General features: G+C 41.9%; 1 protein-coding gene across 1 annotated transcript in view; it reads right to left on the reverse strand.

The window, feature by feature from the left end:
* Positions 1 to 4,991: 4,991 nt before the first annotated feature.
* Positions 4,992 to 15,645, reverse strand: part of cemip (cell migration inducing hyaluronidase 1) — a 91,188-nt gene continuing 80,534 nt past the window's right edge. Inside the window, exons 23-29 of the mRNA XM_079554665.1 lie at positions 14,910 to 15,121; positions 11,149 to 11,334; positions 10,859 to 11,063; positions 10,438 to 10,524; positions 7,053 to 7,210; positions 6,575 to 6,675; positions 4,992 to 6,224 (exon numbers count right to left, since the gene is read on the reverse strand). Of these exons, the coding sequence (XP_079410791.1) occupies positions 6,097 to 6,224; positions 6,575 to 6,675; positions 7,053 to 7,210; positions 10,438 to 10,524; positions 10,859 to 11,063; positions 11,149 to 11,334; positions 14,910 to 15,121 (1,077 nt within the window). The 3' untranslated portion in view covers positions 4,992 to 6,096. The remainder of the gene's footprint in view (positions 6,225 to 6,574; positions 6,676 to 7,052; positions 7,211 to 10,437; positions 10,525 to 10,858; positions 11,064 to 11,148; positions 11,335 to 14,909; positions 15,122 to 15,645) is intronic.

The following is a 15,645-nucleotide window of genomic DNA, read 5'->3' on the forward strand; positions in this document are numbered from 1 at the left end:
TGAGGTATCTCACTGTTAATACGCTTTGAGATTTGGATATGCCTAATTGCTAAACCTAACCTTAAACTGGCAGATTTAAGAATAAGAAACAGTCAACAACAACAGTGTGACGGTTGTAGATAAATGGGTGATACAAATATAGGGGGGAAAACAAATCAGGATTCAGATTATGTGCACATTTTAAACACATCCGGGATTATTACTATTCAGTACTGCAAACGTCTAAACCAGTGTTTTCCAACCTTTTTTGAGCCAAGGCACATTTTTTTCGTTGAAAGAATCATGAGGCCCAGCAACAGCAGAAAATGTGTCTTGAATAGGAACACCATATAGTCTCGCCACAACGCCACTGTAGCCTCCACCGCTCGCATTCATGCATCCACTTCCTGACATGGAAGAGTATTACATGGTGACTCTGTCGATCACTAGACAGCACAGACACTCGAAAGCGGCACAGTATTTGCGGATAATTATTTGTTTAAAAAAAATATTACTTCAGACCCACTAGGCACACCAGACAACAGCTCACGGCACAGTGGTTGGAAAACACTGGTCTAAAGTCACACAAGAATCGTAGAGTACAAGGATTTCAGTTTATAGGTCTATTTCGGGTTCTCAAAGCGGGGGTCTGGACAAGGCACTGAGCCAGGGGTCTCAAAGGAATAGATGAAAACAATGATCTTAATATAATTTATTTCATTGGAGACTGTGTGGCATTTGTGAATTGGGTCAAACAAAACACACACAAAAGCAGATTCCTGATGTCTGAAATGGTTAAAATCAGTCATTACATTTTATCTTGAGGAAAGTTTGAAAACCTTCAGTGCTCATTTAACATTTTTTGAGGAAAAGACACTACTTTACATGACATTATACAAGTCTAAGTCGCCTTTGGGTCGCGGCTTGTCATCCCAGGGCGCCATACCAGTTGAGAACCGCTGGTCTTTACAGCAAGCTGGCATTAAAAAAGAAAAAGTATTTCTTTTTAGATGAAAATTGCTAATTGCAACCATTCAAATGTATTGATAAACTGGTAGCTTTCACCCCAGCCCTGCCCCCTAGTGGCTTCTGGGCCCCTGTACAGGTGCTTGGTCCCCATTTAGCTAGAAGCGGCCCTGGCGGTAGTGGTCAGCAGCCCTAGTAGCCAGCGTATTTCAATAGTACAACTTTGGTGCAATGTATTTGAAGTCCTTTTTAATCTCATAGCTGAATGTACTAGATTTTTTTGGGGAGAACCGTAAACCGTAACGATATCTTTTTCATATCTGAACCATGATCCAGTCCATCTCGGTGAATGAAGTTTTTTTTTTTTTTTTGCCAATTATAGTACAGTACAGTATTACAAACTCCAGACCAAATGGTATGTATTATAGATATACAGTAGGTCAAGCTCCAATTTAAAGCCTTAAGACACTCCCACTTGCCGCTATCGTACGCCGCTCCGTTGTTTGCAAAACCAGCAGCACAGTGAAAGTATCCTTCCCTGAAAGTGGAAGGCCAAGTGCTGCACACAGAGCCCTTAGCGTCGCTACAAACCTCCTCATAACAGATCGGATTACACCCGACTGGTTCTGAGAGGGTTCAACCGATCTGAATGTAACAGACATGAATGTACAGTAGATGGGCTCTTTTGGACTGAATGTAGCCTGAGATGACACCTTTATTTATTTTTTATTTATGTATTTATTAATCTTTTTTTTTATTTCAGAGGAGGGCGTGTGACAGCATTTTGGGTGTCAGTAAATAGTAACACAATTTTATTTTTTATATATTGCAAAGCTCTAATAGGTTGCGTTCATGTGACGTCACAACATGCTTAACAGTTTAAAATTAAATTAATACATGATTTAGAATTGTTTTTATAAATAAAAAACTGAGGACAGCACTGACCAGAGCTGTCACCAAGAAGCCTATGGTGACCCTGGATGAACTGCAGAGAGCTACAGCTCAGGTGGGGGAAACTGTACACAGAACAACTATTAGTCGTACACTGCACAAATCTGGCCTTTATGGCAGAGTGGCTAGAACAAGCCATTTTTGAAAGAAAACCATAAGAAGTTCCGTTTGCTGTTTGCCAGAAGCCACATGGAGGCTTCTGGCAAACAGAAAACGGAACTTCTTATGGTTTTCTTTTATAAATGCCACTCTGTCACAGAGTGACATGATTGAATTTTTTTTTTATTCAATCATTTCCAAATACTGATGAGGAACAGCATTTGTCAGTTATATTCTTGAAGATTTCTTTCAAAAACTGCCTTTGTCCCATAGAGTTTGTATTGGCTCCTGCCTTCCTATTGACATCATGACATCATCACATTCGAAAACATGAACCCAACCTATTAATTATGGGGTTTTTGACATAAAGAGCACAGACTAATGCATGCAAGTAAACCAGACTGCTGGAACTTTAAGTGCGTATGACACATCAAACCAAGAACATTATGATTTTGCCACAAAATTGTGGCATTTCACTTATTAATGATTTGTGGGCACAGGAAGTGGCATCTGAAAAGACAGAATTTCAACCATATCACAGAGGTTCTTATTTTTTTAAGCTCAAAACAATGAAAGTTCTACTTATGTATGTAAGTTAGGGCTGCACAATATATCACAAAAATTACGATATTAGGTGATGCAATAGCCGTATCGCAAGTAGTTTCAGTATATCGCAACATCTCTAAAGTCTTCATGTGACCAAGATCGACACATTTTTCTTGATGTAGTGTTTTTTAAGTCTAATTTTGACACAATTTGATGAATAACTAGTTACTTACAATTTGTGTTTAACTAGAATGAACCATATTGTGTTGAAATGCTTCAGTGAAATATTGCTGTAATATCGTTATCGCATATCGGAAGCAGGGCCGAAAGTAAAATGGGCCCTGGGGCTAAAAACTTTTCAGGGCCCCACATCTAGTCTGTCTGATTTCTCTCACTCTACAATGAAAGGAAAAATTAATGTTTATTTTATTTTATTTATTGTTTTTATTTGAACTTGCAGGAGTAACTTCTTAAAGAAAAGTTGAAAAATTTATGAAAAAAAAGTTTAACATAATGATCCCAATTTGAGCTCTGTGGCCCTTGTGGAGGAACCTTTGCTTCTGCCAGACTGGTGGGGGGGACACATTTACAAGGGGGGTCGTCCCACAGAGATTCTTTTTTTAATTTAATGGTGCAATTTAGTGCATGTTCATGCATTTTTAACAGATCTTTAGATGTGTTTTAGTCCTGGTTCAGTCTTGGTTTACTCTTGGATTAGTCCTGGTTAGACCTGGTTTAGTCTCGGGTACAAAGTCATCTGATTAAGCCTTACATGTGAGGGAGTCTGCAAAGAGAGAGGGAAACCTGTCCTTTTCTCCTTTTGCCCAGTGGCCCTTCAGTCTGCTGGGCCCCTGGGCTTAGCCCCTGTAAGCCCCTGCAGAAATCCGGCCTTGATCGCAAGTTACTTCAATATCGTGCAGCCCTAATGTAAGCGCATACCCCCTTTCTTAAAGGTGCGCAAACCCTGGTCCGAGAGCCTTCCAAGTCTCAAACACTAACGCTGGCTAATAAAAGTGAACAAGACATATTTTTTCAATACATAACAACTGTTTTTTTTGTATTTTTTGTGTGTGTATTGAAGCAATGGCAGTGCATTTGAGAATCGTAAATGTTTGTTTAAATGCGACCGCTCCGCCCCCCCAGGCAAGTTCAACAACCAAATGTGGTCCTTACATCAAAATATATATCTGCTCTATCTTCACCAATGAGACATGAGACCTGTCTGTCTTCCTTTGTCACTAATGTTCACTTTAAACATTTTCCCCCAACTTTTCTTCCTGAAAACTATGAATGATATTCACCAGAGCCATTATTCCATCAAACTAAGGAATTATGAGAAAAAAACATGGAAACTGGAATCCTCGTGAAAGGTTCTGGACACTGCCCTGTTATACAGAGTGGGGCATGGGAACTTCCTTTTGTGAAAAGGGGGTGGTGATGGTCACAGAATCGAAGGAGCTGGATGGGAACTTTTATTCCATATCCATTTCAGTCACCGATATGCAATGGCTGAGAGAGCAGCGCGTTTTCCGTAGAGACGTATTTTTCTGACGGCCACTCTTGTCCTCGCGCTGCAACTCTCCTTTCGTCGCCATCTTTGTGCTCCGGATTGCAAATTGATTTTATTGTGGGTGGATGCCAACAGGGAAACAGGGAATGTGTCCAAAACATAGAAAGGACCAACAAGCACTGCTATGGCATGGCATGTTGGAACGTTCTCTTTGTTGAATTCTTCACGATGAACTCCATATTCAGCCTTTGCAAATGATTTCAATGGATTTGTTGAGAGAAGTTTATCTCCCGGAGAGGGGGCCTAAACTGGCCTGCGCGCTCGCCTCATTGTGGGGTTACAGAATAGCATCTGAACCCAAATGGTCAATATACTGGTTTACATGCTTGAAAGAGTGAACCAAAACCTTCCAAATTGTCTGAATCAATGGAGGCCAATGTTTCTTTTCAAAACGGTGTGAAATTAAGTCTCCACAGGCCAAAAATAAGAACTCAAAAAAGAGTTCCTATGCCCCACCGTGTATACTTCACAATATTATTTCAACAGGCGTCATATTGGGCGGCTTCTAACAGATAAAATGTTTGACCTGTACTGTATGTGCCGTAAAGGCGTTCTAGACGGTCAGATGTGGGCTGACCCCGTCTCACTGTATCAGAAGAATGTTTGTACCGAGCAGCAGTGCCATTTATATTATAAGTATAGATAATATGTGAGCATATTCCTTTGCCTGTGTGGATTATATATTAAAGACATGAAAAGCTGTTGTTTGCCTTTGAGAGAATTTGTAATACTATATGAATAAAGCAATATTGTATAATGGAAAGACTCACCAGACTATCTTCGTATGGCATTCATCACAGTTGTATATGGTCTGTATGGTATTAGTTAAATATCAGGAAACGATGAAGAAATAATGATCTTTATTTTCTTACAATTATAAACAATGACTTTACAATGCCAATCACCTTTACTGTATAACAGCAACCAACAGAAAAGTAGCACATGTACCACATATTTACACAAAAAAAAACATCCACTTGGTTTTACAATAAATAAGTACAAAATAAAGTTGTGCTCCCCTCAAATGTAACGCTTTGCCTCCGAAAAAAGACCAGCTATTTCGGCTCTGACCAGGAGGACACGCTTGCTGGACTGGAATGATTTAATTTGTTTTGTTGTTGTTTTTTTAATATAAAAAAAATATTTTACACATTCAAAATCTCTACTGTGATGTTCATTAATTCTACATGGGTTTTCTGTGACTGACATCTTTGACAAACACTGACAGAGTCCAGGTGTCGCAGCTCCTGTCCCGGAGCTGGGACACCTGTGGTACATGCACATGTATCCTCTGTATGAGCACAACAGGAAACACCCAACACAGTAATCAATATCGACATGAGAAAGTTTGCCTTGAAAGGAGTTCTGTACATGAGTTTTAACTCTCGGCCCAATGGTCCTCATTCGGGGATTCTTTTGTTTCTTGTGTTATTGTGCTTAGATCTAAGGATGAAGGCCAACATTAAAGACTCAGCAGAGACTCTTCGAACAGTGTTTCTTTCTGTCATCAAACCTGGATCTTGTTGATTGACTCCTTGCTTCTCCACTAAAGGTCACAACAGCTCCATCCACCTCACAGTGGATGGTGAGGGTCTGTTTAAGAGTGAATGCATCACTCATGTCACGCTTCAACAGAACAAGTGCTGCATTTTAAACATGTATCCATATATAAGACATATAGGTCTGCATATGATAGCAGGCCAGACCCAAGAGTGTATGAGCTAAATAAAGTGTCTATCTGAAGTACACATGCTGACCTGATCGCAGTCCCACTGTTCTCACAGACAGTCTTCAAAGTGCTGTGCGTCTATGTGTCTATCTACAGAACTTATGTACACCAGATATTAGGCTCTTTTAGAGCAGCGCCAGTCTGTCAGCACAGCGCTCAAGTGCTATGCTGCTTCTACATCAACTTGTACATGTATTTGTACACCTGTTAGGTTCTTTTGGCCTGTATGGGCCCTCAGAAGGCCCTGGCCTGGAGCTCACAACCTCTTCATGTGGAACACCGGCACAGGCAGGACTTGGTGGAGCTTGGCTCGCTCAGAATCTGTCTCTAGGTGAACCCAATGTGGCACAAACGAGCCCTTGAACCCGACGAAGGTGAACTTTTCTGCAGCAGAAATACACAAAAGTTAGAATACACAACCACATACACCTGTGTACATCTGTATCTGTAACCATCTGCGAGAGCTTTGTACCAGGATACAACCTCTAAAATCAATAACGCGGGGCTTTCTTCTTTTTCATTACTAAGTCACATAGTCATACACGGTCATTCAGATAGCTAACGTTTGGTTAGTTTTCCATCAAAGAAAATGAGTCAGTCATGTAATATGTCTTTTATATACTGTATTGAGCAAAACACAATCTTTGAGTCATCATGGGAGTGAATTCTTCTAATGTGACAGTACCACCACCTGCTGGCTGTCTACATGTACTACAGAGACTGGAAGCAGGTACCTCGCAGGTTGATGGAAGCCTTGGCCCCGAGGGTGTGCAGAACCTTGGTCCAGATGCCTTTGGTCACTGAGCGGCCCTTGGCGGTCATCAGGACAATGGAGCTGAGGGCAGGAGTAACAGTTCATCAGCCACGGAAGGTTATGTGTAAATTGTATTGTATTGTACTGTATTGTATTAGTTTATTTGAGCAATTTACAGTACATTTTTTATTTCATGAAAACTCAAAAGGAGAAGGCCGAAGCAAGAAAGCTTATATGTGCCTACCCCATATTCATGTTAACATTTATGCCTTTCAGCAAATTATAAGTACAAGTGAAGGCCAAATCCAGCAAGTCTATGAACTGAAATGAAAACTGTAATCTTCACTGCAAAGCTTAATTTAGGCCAAGAAAGAAATCAGGTAAAAACAGCAGCAATAACATGAATTCATCTGAACTTGACATGTCAACTGTTGTTTTGGTAGAATCTATGTCCTCACTTGTCTGGGAGCTGGTGGATGTAGCTGTGGATCTGAGCGGGGATGCCCTGGAGGACGCTGGCCTTAAACCCTCTGCTCTCCAAGACCTTCCCATCATGGCCGTCCACCACGGTCACCTGCACACCGTCATCCGCCTGGTACCACTTCTTCCCGTTGACCTGAGCAGCGCAGCACACACAATGATAAAGTATACAGTCAGGTCAATTTCATGGATTTTTTAATGTATTATATTGTTTTAGAGTTTCTGGTAAGTTAGCCACACCGTATAACTTTTAAGGCTATATGCTGCTATTTTACCAACGTTTTCAGTGGACTATACCAATAAAAACATGAAACAATGTGGATGGTTTGTATATGAATCTTCTAGGAGCAACTTTGCACATTGTGGTTTAAATCTGGTTGGAGGACCATCTCATAAACATTCCACATTAGTGAAATTCTGCTAAATTTACAGGAGTACGGTTCACATTCTTACTTAAAGGAATAGGCCACCGTTTTTACATACTGAGATATGTTCTTACCTAACCTTAGACGAATTAATATATACCCGTCTGGTCTTTGCCCGTGCGCTCTGTCATGCAAACGGAGCACATACGCAGCCTCTCCCACATGTCATATAGCTCCAAAAAAGCTCACGTGTTCCCTATTTAAATAAAGTTACGTGAAGTGTTTTCATGCGAAGTATTTTTACACAGAAATGTAACATGTCGATTTTATAAGGAGATAAAAAGGGGTACTATATTGTGAGGCGTAATGATATGAGGAGCACAGCGTCCGCGCAGTAACTCCTAAAGACTTCCCCCGCTCACTTCCGTCAATAGAAGCTGCGTGACTTGTAGAGAGCTAGCAGAGAACAGTTGAAGAAGCGTCGATAACTTGTGAACAATGCCTTTTATATGCATAGTACTGGGCTGAGGTAACAAGCAGAAAGTATATAGTGTAGTAATGTTTCACAGATTTCCAACTCACCCCGGACGACACAGGACTCAGGACCTCTACCATGAGGTAGGAATGCGCAAGCACTTTCCGAAAATATATTTTCTGCTTGTTGTAAAAGGCTCTGTACAAGTCACACAGCTTCTATTGACGGAAGTGAGCGGGGGAAGTCTTTAGGAGTTACTGTGCTGACGTTTTGCTCCTCGTATCATTACGCCTCTTTTTATAGTACCCCTTTTTATCTGCTTATAAAATCGACATGCTACATTTCTGTGTAAATATACTTCGCATGAAAACACTTCACGTAACTTTATTTAAATAGGGAACACGTAGAAGAGCTTGGTAGCTTCTATCGTGAGCTTTTTTGGAGCTATATGACATGTGGGAGAGGCTGCGTATGTGCTCCGTTTGCGTGACAGAGCGCACGGACAAAGACCAGACGGGGATATATTAATTTCTCTAAGGTTAGGTAAGAACATATCTCAGTATGTAAAAATGGTGGCCTATTCCTTTAAAGAGGGGGTATTATGCTTTTTTCAGCCACATAGCACCAGTCTATAGCACACTACAATGATGACGAAACCTTCTGTTGGTCTGTCAATGCAGTAAATTAGAATAACTGCCTTGTATAAAATTGCTCTTTCAAAATGGCGGTAGCAAATGACTTGAAATAGGCCCCTGTCTCTTTAAGAACCTCTGACCCTTTCAGACACGCCCCCTCCACACGCTGTCTGTGGCATCACAACAACACTGCGCTCGTTGTCTCAACTGTATTGAAACTACGATCGGTGCATTTTATTTTTTATTGTTGGAAAGGAGCTACTGTTTATCACTTTGTGAACAATGGCCACACAGGATATTATTTGGAGACGAACCTTCCACACCGGACGCTTGGAAGGGGCTCTTGCCTGAAAAATAACTGCGGTTTGGAGGCTATCTCTTTGCATCTGCCATGCCCTATGGATCTCTAACTATACCCCCATGGACTACACCAGGATCTGCAGGAGCCCATACGATTCAAAAGACGGACATTATCTGTGCAGGTGGACAATGGTTTTTCGAGGTTACCCCGTTAGCTTGTTAAAATCGACTACAGCTCATTGTTGATGAAAAGTCTGCAATAAACCACAAATGTGTAAAGCCAGGCTCATTGTGTGATCATCGTAAAGGCTGCTTCGTGTAGTTGCCTGCTTTATTGACGTTATTTGTGCATAATATGCTGCCTGTTTTCAATGAATGTTGTGAAGGTGAAGGTTGTTAGCTTGTCGCGGCTAATAGTGCCTTAGCTCCGGGAGAAAAACACTCGGCTATGACTCACTGTAGATGAAATGTGAGCAATAAACTACAAAATCAACAAGCCAGGCTCCGTGTGTGATCATCATAAAGGCTGCTTCAAGCAGTTGCCTGTTTTAGTGACGTTTTCAATGCATAATATGCTGCTTGTATTCAGTGAATTTTCCCGTTAGCTTATCGCGGCTAGCTTGTTAGCTCCGGGAGAAAACCACTCGGCTACGACTCACTGAAGATGAAATGTGAGCAATAAACTACGACATCAACAAGCCTGGCTCAGTGTGTGATCATCATAAAGGCTGCTTCAAGCAGTTGCCTGTTTTAGTGACGTTTTCAATGCATAATATGCTGCTTGTATTCAGTGAATTTTCCCGTTAGCTTGTCGCGGCTAGCTTGTTAGCTCCGGGAGAAAACCACTCGGCTATGACCCATTGTAGATGAAATATGAGCAATAAACTTCCAAATCAACAAGCCAGGCTCCGTGTGTGATCATTGTTAAACGGTTCTTTATGTGTGTGGTGGTTTTATTTACTTTATGTGTGCATATTTCTCGTTTTCACGTGATGACTCGAGGTTTAGCTTAGCATTAGCTTTCTCCGGAGGCTCTGTGCATCATCAAGGCCCAGCGCAGAACCAGACACTGAAATAAGTGTTCTTGTCCGGTTTTAATCCTGGGTGTTTAGGTAACAGAAACACTGATGTGTGTCTTTGTAAAAGTCTGCTGTGGCTCCGGTTCACAACACATGAAGCTAATCCTCCATGATGACTCTGTTTACATCTTAGGGCTACACACTGCGGGGAGGGGGTTCTGCTGAGGAGCAGTGGTTGGTTACTCGGCTGGTGACGAAAGGTCGGAGGCGTATCCTGGAGGTCGAGGGCGTTTCCTGAAGGAATCAGGCGTTTTATCCCTAAAATGGCCGCCATCAGAGTTTTTACAGATTACTCGAAAATACGTGAATGTGCCCAGGCAACACTTCAGGCATGGTTTTAATGAGGGAATGACATCATAACATGATGTAAAGCTTGAAAAAGTCGATTTTGCATAATACCCCCCCTTTAAGTAAGAATGTGAACCATACTCCTGTAAATTTAGCAGAATTTCACTCATGTCCGTTAGATTTTCAGCATTTGTAAGTACTGTCTGTGAAAAAGAGCTGACCTCGGTGAAGGCGAAGTCGTCCTTGATGTGGAAGAAGCGGGTGTTGTAGGACTCCAGGCGGACCTCCAGGAAGTGATCAGGGGAGAGCTGCAGACACAGAGGGGACATAGGGTCCATATGGATGTTTTTTCACAGCAGATTGTTCAGTAGACGCGGAAAACGGCACTTGTCGCTAACGTTAGCGTATGTAGCATGAAGCTAATGTTAGCGTCCTGGTTGTTAGTTTCCCACCGCTGGAAGGGAATCATTTTTTACCTAATATGTTTGCTATACTACTACTACAACTACTGCAATTAATGATAATACGTTTCTTGACACTAATGCAACTACTTAGACTCATACTTGAACTTCCGAACGCTACCTCTTCTACAAATATTCACCACTAACAGATTAACAGTAGTCTGCGTGCGCGTTGCCGTACCACGTCGTTGTCGGGCAGTTTGCGGGGCATGGGCACCTCCACCAGGGGGAGCTCTGCGTGCTGTGGGTAGGCCTGGGACATGCAGTTGCTGGGGGGGCTGTGTTTGGGGACGACTGCGGTGATCTTGACGCGTTCGCAGCCTTTGAGCGAGCAGAAGGAGAAGCCCTCCCTCTGGTAATGGGCCTGGACCCTCAAGAAGAGAAGCCTGTGAGACCAAACAAAAACACTATGGTTAGTTGTCATCTTTATTGGGTGCTGGGAGACTTTTAAGTATTGGAGTAGGCCCTGACCCGCTCTGCTGCTCCCAGTAGTAGTATCCCCTGCTCGGATGCGGGTGCTGCAGCTTGTCCCGGTTGTTGGTGGGGGTGTAGGTGGCCGTCTTGCGGGTGACTTTGGTGGCACGGTCGTGGAGGTCTGAGACGATGGTGAAGGTGGTGCCACGGGGGTAGCACAGGCCCACGTTGATCCAGTCATCCCTGGCAAACACACACGGAAAAATACGACTAATGTATATAGAGTTGTTAACAATAGGAAAAAGACAGTGGTTTGCCGACTTTTCACGCCATTTCACCTTCCGAGAACTACGTCATAAATTATACAAACCTTTGACCAGGCCTAGATCAAGTCCGAGGAAAATGTCAAGTGGCAGATCATGGGTATGTGGAGTTCATGCGACGTCATTGGAGATGGACGACAGGAAAGATTGAAGCAGGAGAACTTTGTCACATTGCAGATTTAGAGAATTTAACTACCTCCTACCAAGCCCTCACTCACGCACCACATTCATGCACAGACGAGGAGGGTGAAATGTCTTGCCAAAGGACACAGTGACAATCCACACCTGTGGGAGCTGGGATTTCAACTGCCATCCGTTGAGTTTTAAAACGCTCCACCATCTGAGCCAGTGTCGCCCCCATGCAATTGGTGGCGTTATGGATTCTTCTAAGGCCGATCCTGATTTTGGGGGATTTTTATTGGCTAATGCTGATATGCTTTGCTGATATTTTTGGCAGATTTTTCCAAATGTTTGGTCAATAATCCTGTAAAATCATAATACTCGGTCACTCCAGCAGTGGCCGGTTTTACTTTATTACTTTAGGTGATCCATTCATAGTTTCTGTCCCAGCTTTGATTAGTTGCATTAGCATGCTGCCGCTAGGTTTAGCATATTGTCGCTACCATTTTTTGATAGCACGACGATCAAAAATAATCGCTGCACAATAAAATAAAATTGCTTAGGTTAAAACTAACTCAGCTATTGAATTCTCCAGATTTGGTGCTTCAAAGTGACATGTTCACTGAGGTTTAGTAAAACTTGTATTCAACAAACTTGTAGCTAACCAATTTTCGTCGCGATGTTTCTCCGCTCCCGAGTTGTGGCCAGAGAAGACTTTGTTATTTCCAATGCAAAAAACAGGAAGTCTCTACCACTTTCGGTCCCATCGGCTTTTATCTGCCCTAGCTCGGCCGATATTGTAAAATCCCCAAATATCAGCCCGATATATCGACCCCCCTCTAACAGGAATTCTGTGATATCGTCTGAAACCCAGCATTAAGGGAGCAGCTCTCCCTTATAGCTCTATAACAGGGGTCTCCAACCTTTTTTTCTTTTTTAAAGGAGCTACATTTACACAACAAACATGAACTACGTATTCTTCACAGACACCCATGTAAAACGTGTCTTAGGTGGAGCTCAGGAGAACACATGAGTTTTCTTCTTGTACTTTACTATATTGACCCAAATGTTTGCAGATTCTGTTCAGCGTGTTCTGAACAAAAAGAAAAATGCATCTAAAATGTGACACATCAAGGGAATGGAGACATGTAGAAAGTCTTTGGCTACCTAGAAAGGAATGGAGATGCTTGCTCTATGAGGACACTAGATGGCGCCACTTTACTCATGTTTCACAAGAGCCCTTACACATCCAGTCACACTCACACAAACAGTATTCAATGAAGGGTCTCAGTCATACAGCAGTTCTCTATTGTGCAAACAAACAAAGCTTTCTGACGCAATTATCTGTACTGGGTAGTTTAAGAGCTGGACGTTTAACCTCTCACACAAGAAGCTTTGACAGACAGTGACACAAGCAGCCTTCATTTTGGTCAGAAGGCATTCAACCCACCAATGAGAGGAGTTTGACTGTGTGGGGCGCCAAACGATCTGAAAGTCTAGAAAAGCTTATAGTATCAGAGCATGTAAAACAAAAGTACATAAAATTAGTCTCAGCTTCACTGTTTTTCTACAATTGTATTAACTACATCAGTACACTCCTGTAGAAATGGCACAGATGTCAATGAACTCACATTGTCCGAAACAGTTCAGTCATATTCAACTCCACACCAACAATTAATTGCATGTATATTTAGTTCTTTCTCAGACACTTTAATAAAGATGTTTCGTAATGGCCTGAGTCTGTGAACAGCTGCTGTCTGAGCGCCAGGCCTGTTAGTCTGATATTAATAGAGTTATGAATCATTTCTGCGGTCGACAGAGTCCACTTCCAGAACAAATGCCTCGGGTCAGTCTTCATGGAACAAAGAATGAGAGCAAACAGCCTTAGATCTAAACAAGTCAAAACTCTGATCAAGGTGGAATATACCAGGCACTGAAAGTAAATACCCCTCCCACTGTTTTTCAATCCAGTTATATAAAGTCTTGTCAATCTTAGCATTACTTTTTTATGTTTAATTTTCAACATCCTCACTATAACTCTGTTTCGGGGCGGACGTTTTTATGATATTTCAAACTTTCCCAACCTGAAGTGACAGTTATTTATCATACAGGTCTGCCACACGCCCCTGTCCCTGGGTGCTGTTGAGGGTGCCTACATGTGTAAGGGGTGTTACATGGCATTCAGCTAAATTGATGTACGACTGACAAGATAACATTCCTGCAGTTGTGTTTTGCTTCACTCATGCGTGTTTGTCTCCTTCCCGAGCGGACAAAACATTCTTCCACCTGCTGATGTCATGAGGAGGTGTTTGTAAAGTCTTTGTCGAGTCATTTATAAGGGGGAATACATACATACATACATACAATTCATACAACTCATGTTTCAATATTTAAATATGCATCTTTGAAGGGTTGGTGTTATGCTTTTTGCAGGTAATAATCTCAAGCACACCAAATCACTTTCTTACACTTTGTTAGTTAGATCTAAAACAGCTGAAACCTCCTGTTTTTAACCAATTTCCCCGTAAGACCCTCCCAACCCCCTTCTCCTTCGCTGTGTTTCTATTTATGATAAAAGGATTAGGCTTAGCAAGAGATAGAGAGGTGAGGAGAGCATTTCCTGGATACGTAGGACCTCAGGAGGAGCTTTCTCTGCTACAAATAGCCACTGGGGAGGATTCAAAGATCACTCAAAGATGCGTGAGTGGTTCTAAACACAGCTCCAGGTCTGCTGTTTTTAAGAAGACCAACATTGTGACACCGTAAAAAGCTCTGAAAGTTGATTTTGCTTAAACCTGCCCTTTCAGTGATTTGACAACTTACATTATGAAAATAAACTAAATAAATAAATAAACAATATTACAGTATGTAACCAGTATTAAGTGAAGGACTTTCAACTTGATAGTCAGAGTCAGCCTTGGATCCTTTTCTTCTGTTCTCTATACCTACTTTGGTGCTTCTTTTCCTTCTTCCTCGCACACACTCAAAACACCAGCCCAGCCTCAAATATACGTCATACGGAGAACATGAATCTCCTTTGACCGTCCGGAGTCACCAAAGTTGTTCAACGTCACCAAAGTTCTGATCCTGCCCTTGAGGGATCACACTTCATGCACAGATGAGCCTGTTTGTCAGCAGCAAATATTGATCTTTCATTTTTGCACAGATTCTCTTGTTACAGCAGCAGCAGTCGAAGATTCGTGCCCTCCTTTGGTATAATGTATAACCATTTAAAAACATCTTTAATCCTAGGAGTGTTTTCTAGACACGTCCATTATCTTTTATATTAAAGAAAACAAAAGAATGCAAAGGCCAAAAGTAAAAAAGCATAAAGAATAGTAATAATATTTCAGTGGGTGGCTGTGTGGGACTGACTTGTTGAAGTTGATGATCCAGATGGTCACCTCGGCGGGGGCGGCCTGGTCCCAGTGCACCGTGTAGCCCTTGTACAGAGTCACCACGGGCTGGAACTGCTGGTAGTGTTTCTTCTTGGCCACAGCGCCCTCTAGAGTCAGGGGTTTGTCCGGGTACTCGTCCCTCACCATCTGCATCATCGGGCTGGCCGGGTTACGGATTTGGATATAGATCTGATGGTGGGTCCAATAAGAAAAGAGAAATGTTAGATTAAATTTTCATCAACTTGTAAATCAGATATTATTATTCAAAGGCTAAGAATAAAAGGCAAAGCATTACGGGCATAGATTATATGCCAGTAAGAGTGGCCTTTCTAAGCACAACACAGTCAGTGGTGATGAGCTACTAATGCAACAGCTGTCCTGGGCTGACTAATGAAAATGTGGCTGCCAATCTGCCATAGTGAAGCTTAAATTGACTGAACTGATTGACTAAATCTAGACTAAACCTCCTCAACTCAAACAAGTATTTTTTAGTTTTAGTTTTTAGCCGAAGAAAATTCTTTGTAGAAATTAATTCAAACATATTCAATCATATTCTCTGCTTCATGGACTTTCTTTTGGCAGTGAGTTTAAAGGAGATGAGGCTCTTTCAAACGGTCACTGAAGGTCATGTGTTTTTAGACTTTTCAATTAGGACTTTGTCCTGGCATAGGACTTTTGTTTTCCCCCGGTTTCTTGCTTTTATTCCATTTTTA

Source organism: Gobius niger (assembly GCF_951799975.1).
Source record: "Gobius niger genome assembly, chromosome: 4".
NCBI lineage: Eukaryota > Metazoa > Chordata > Actinopteri > Gobiiformes > Gobiidae > Gobius > Gobius niger.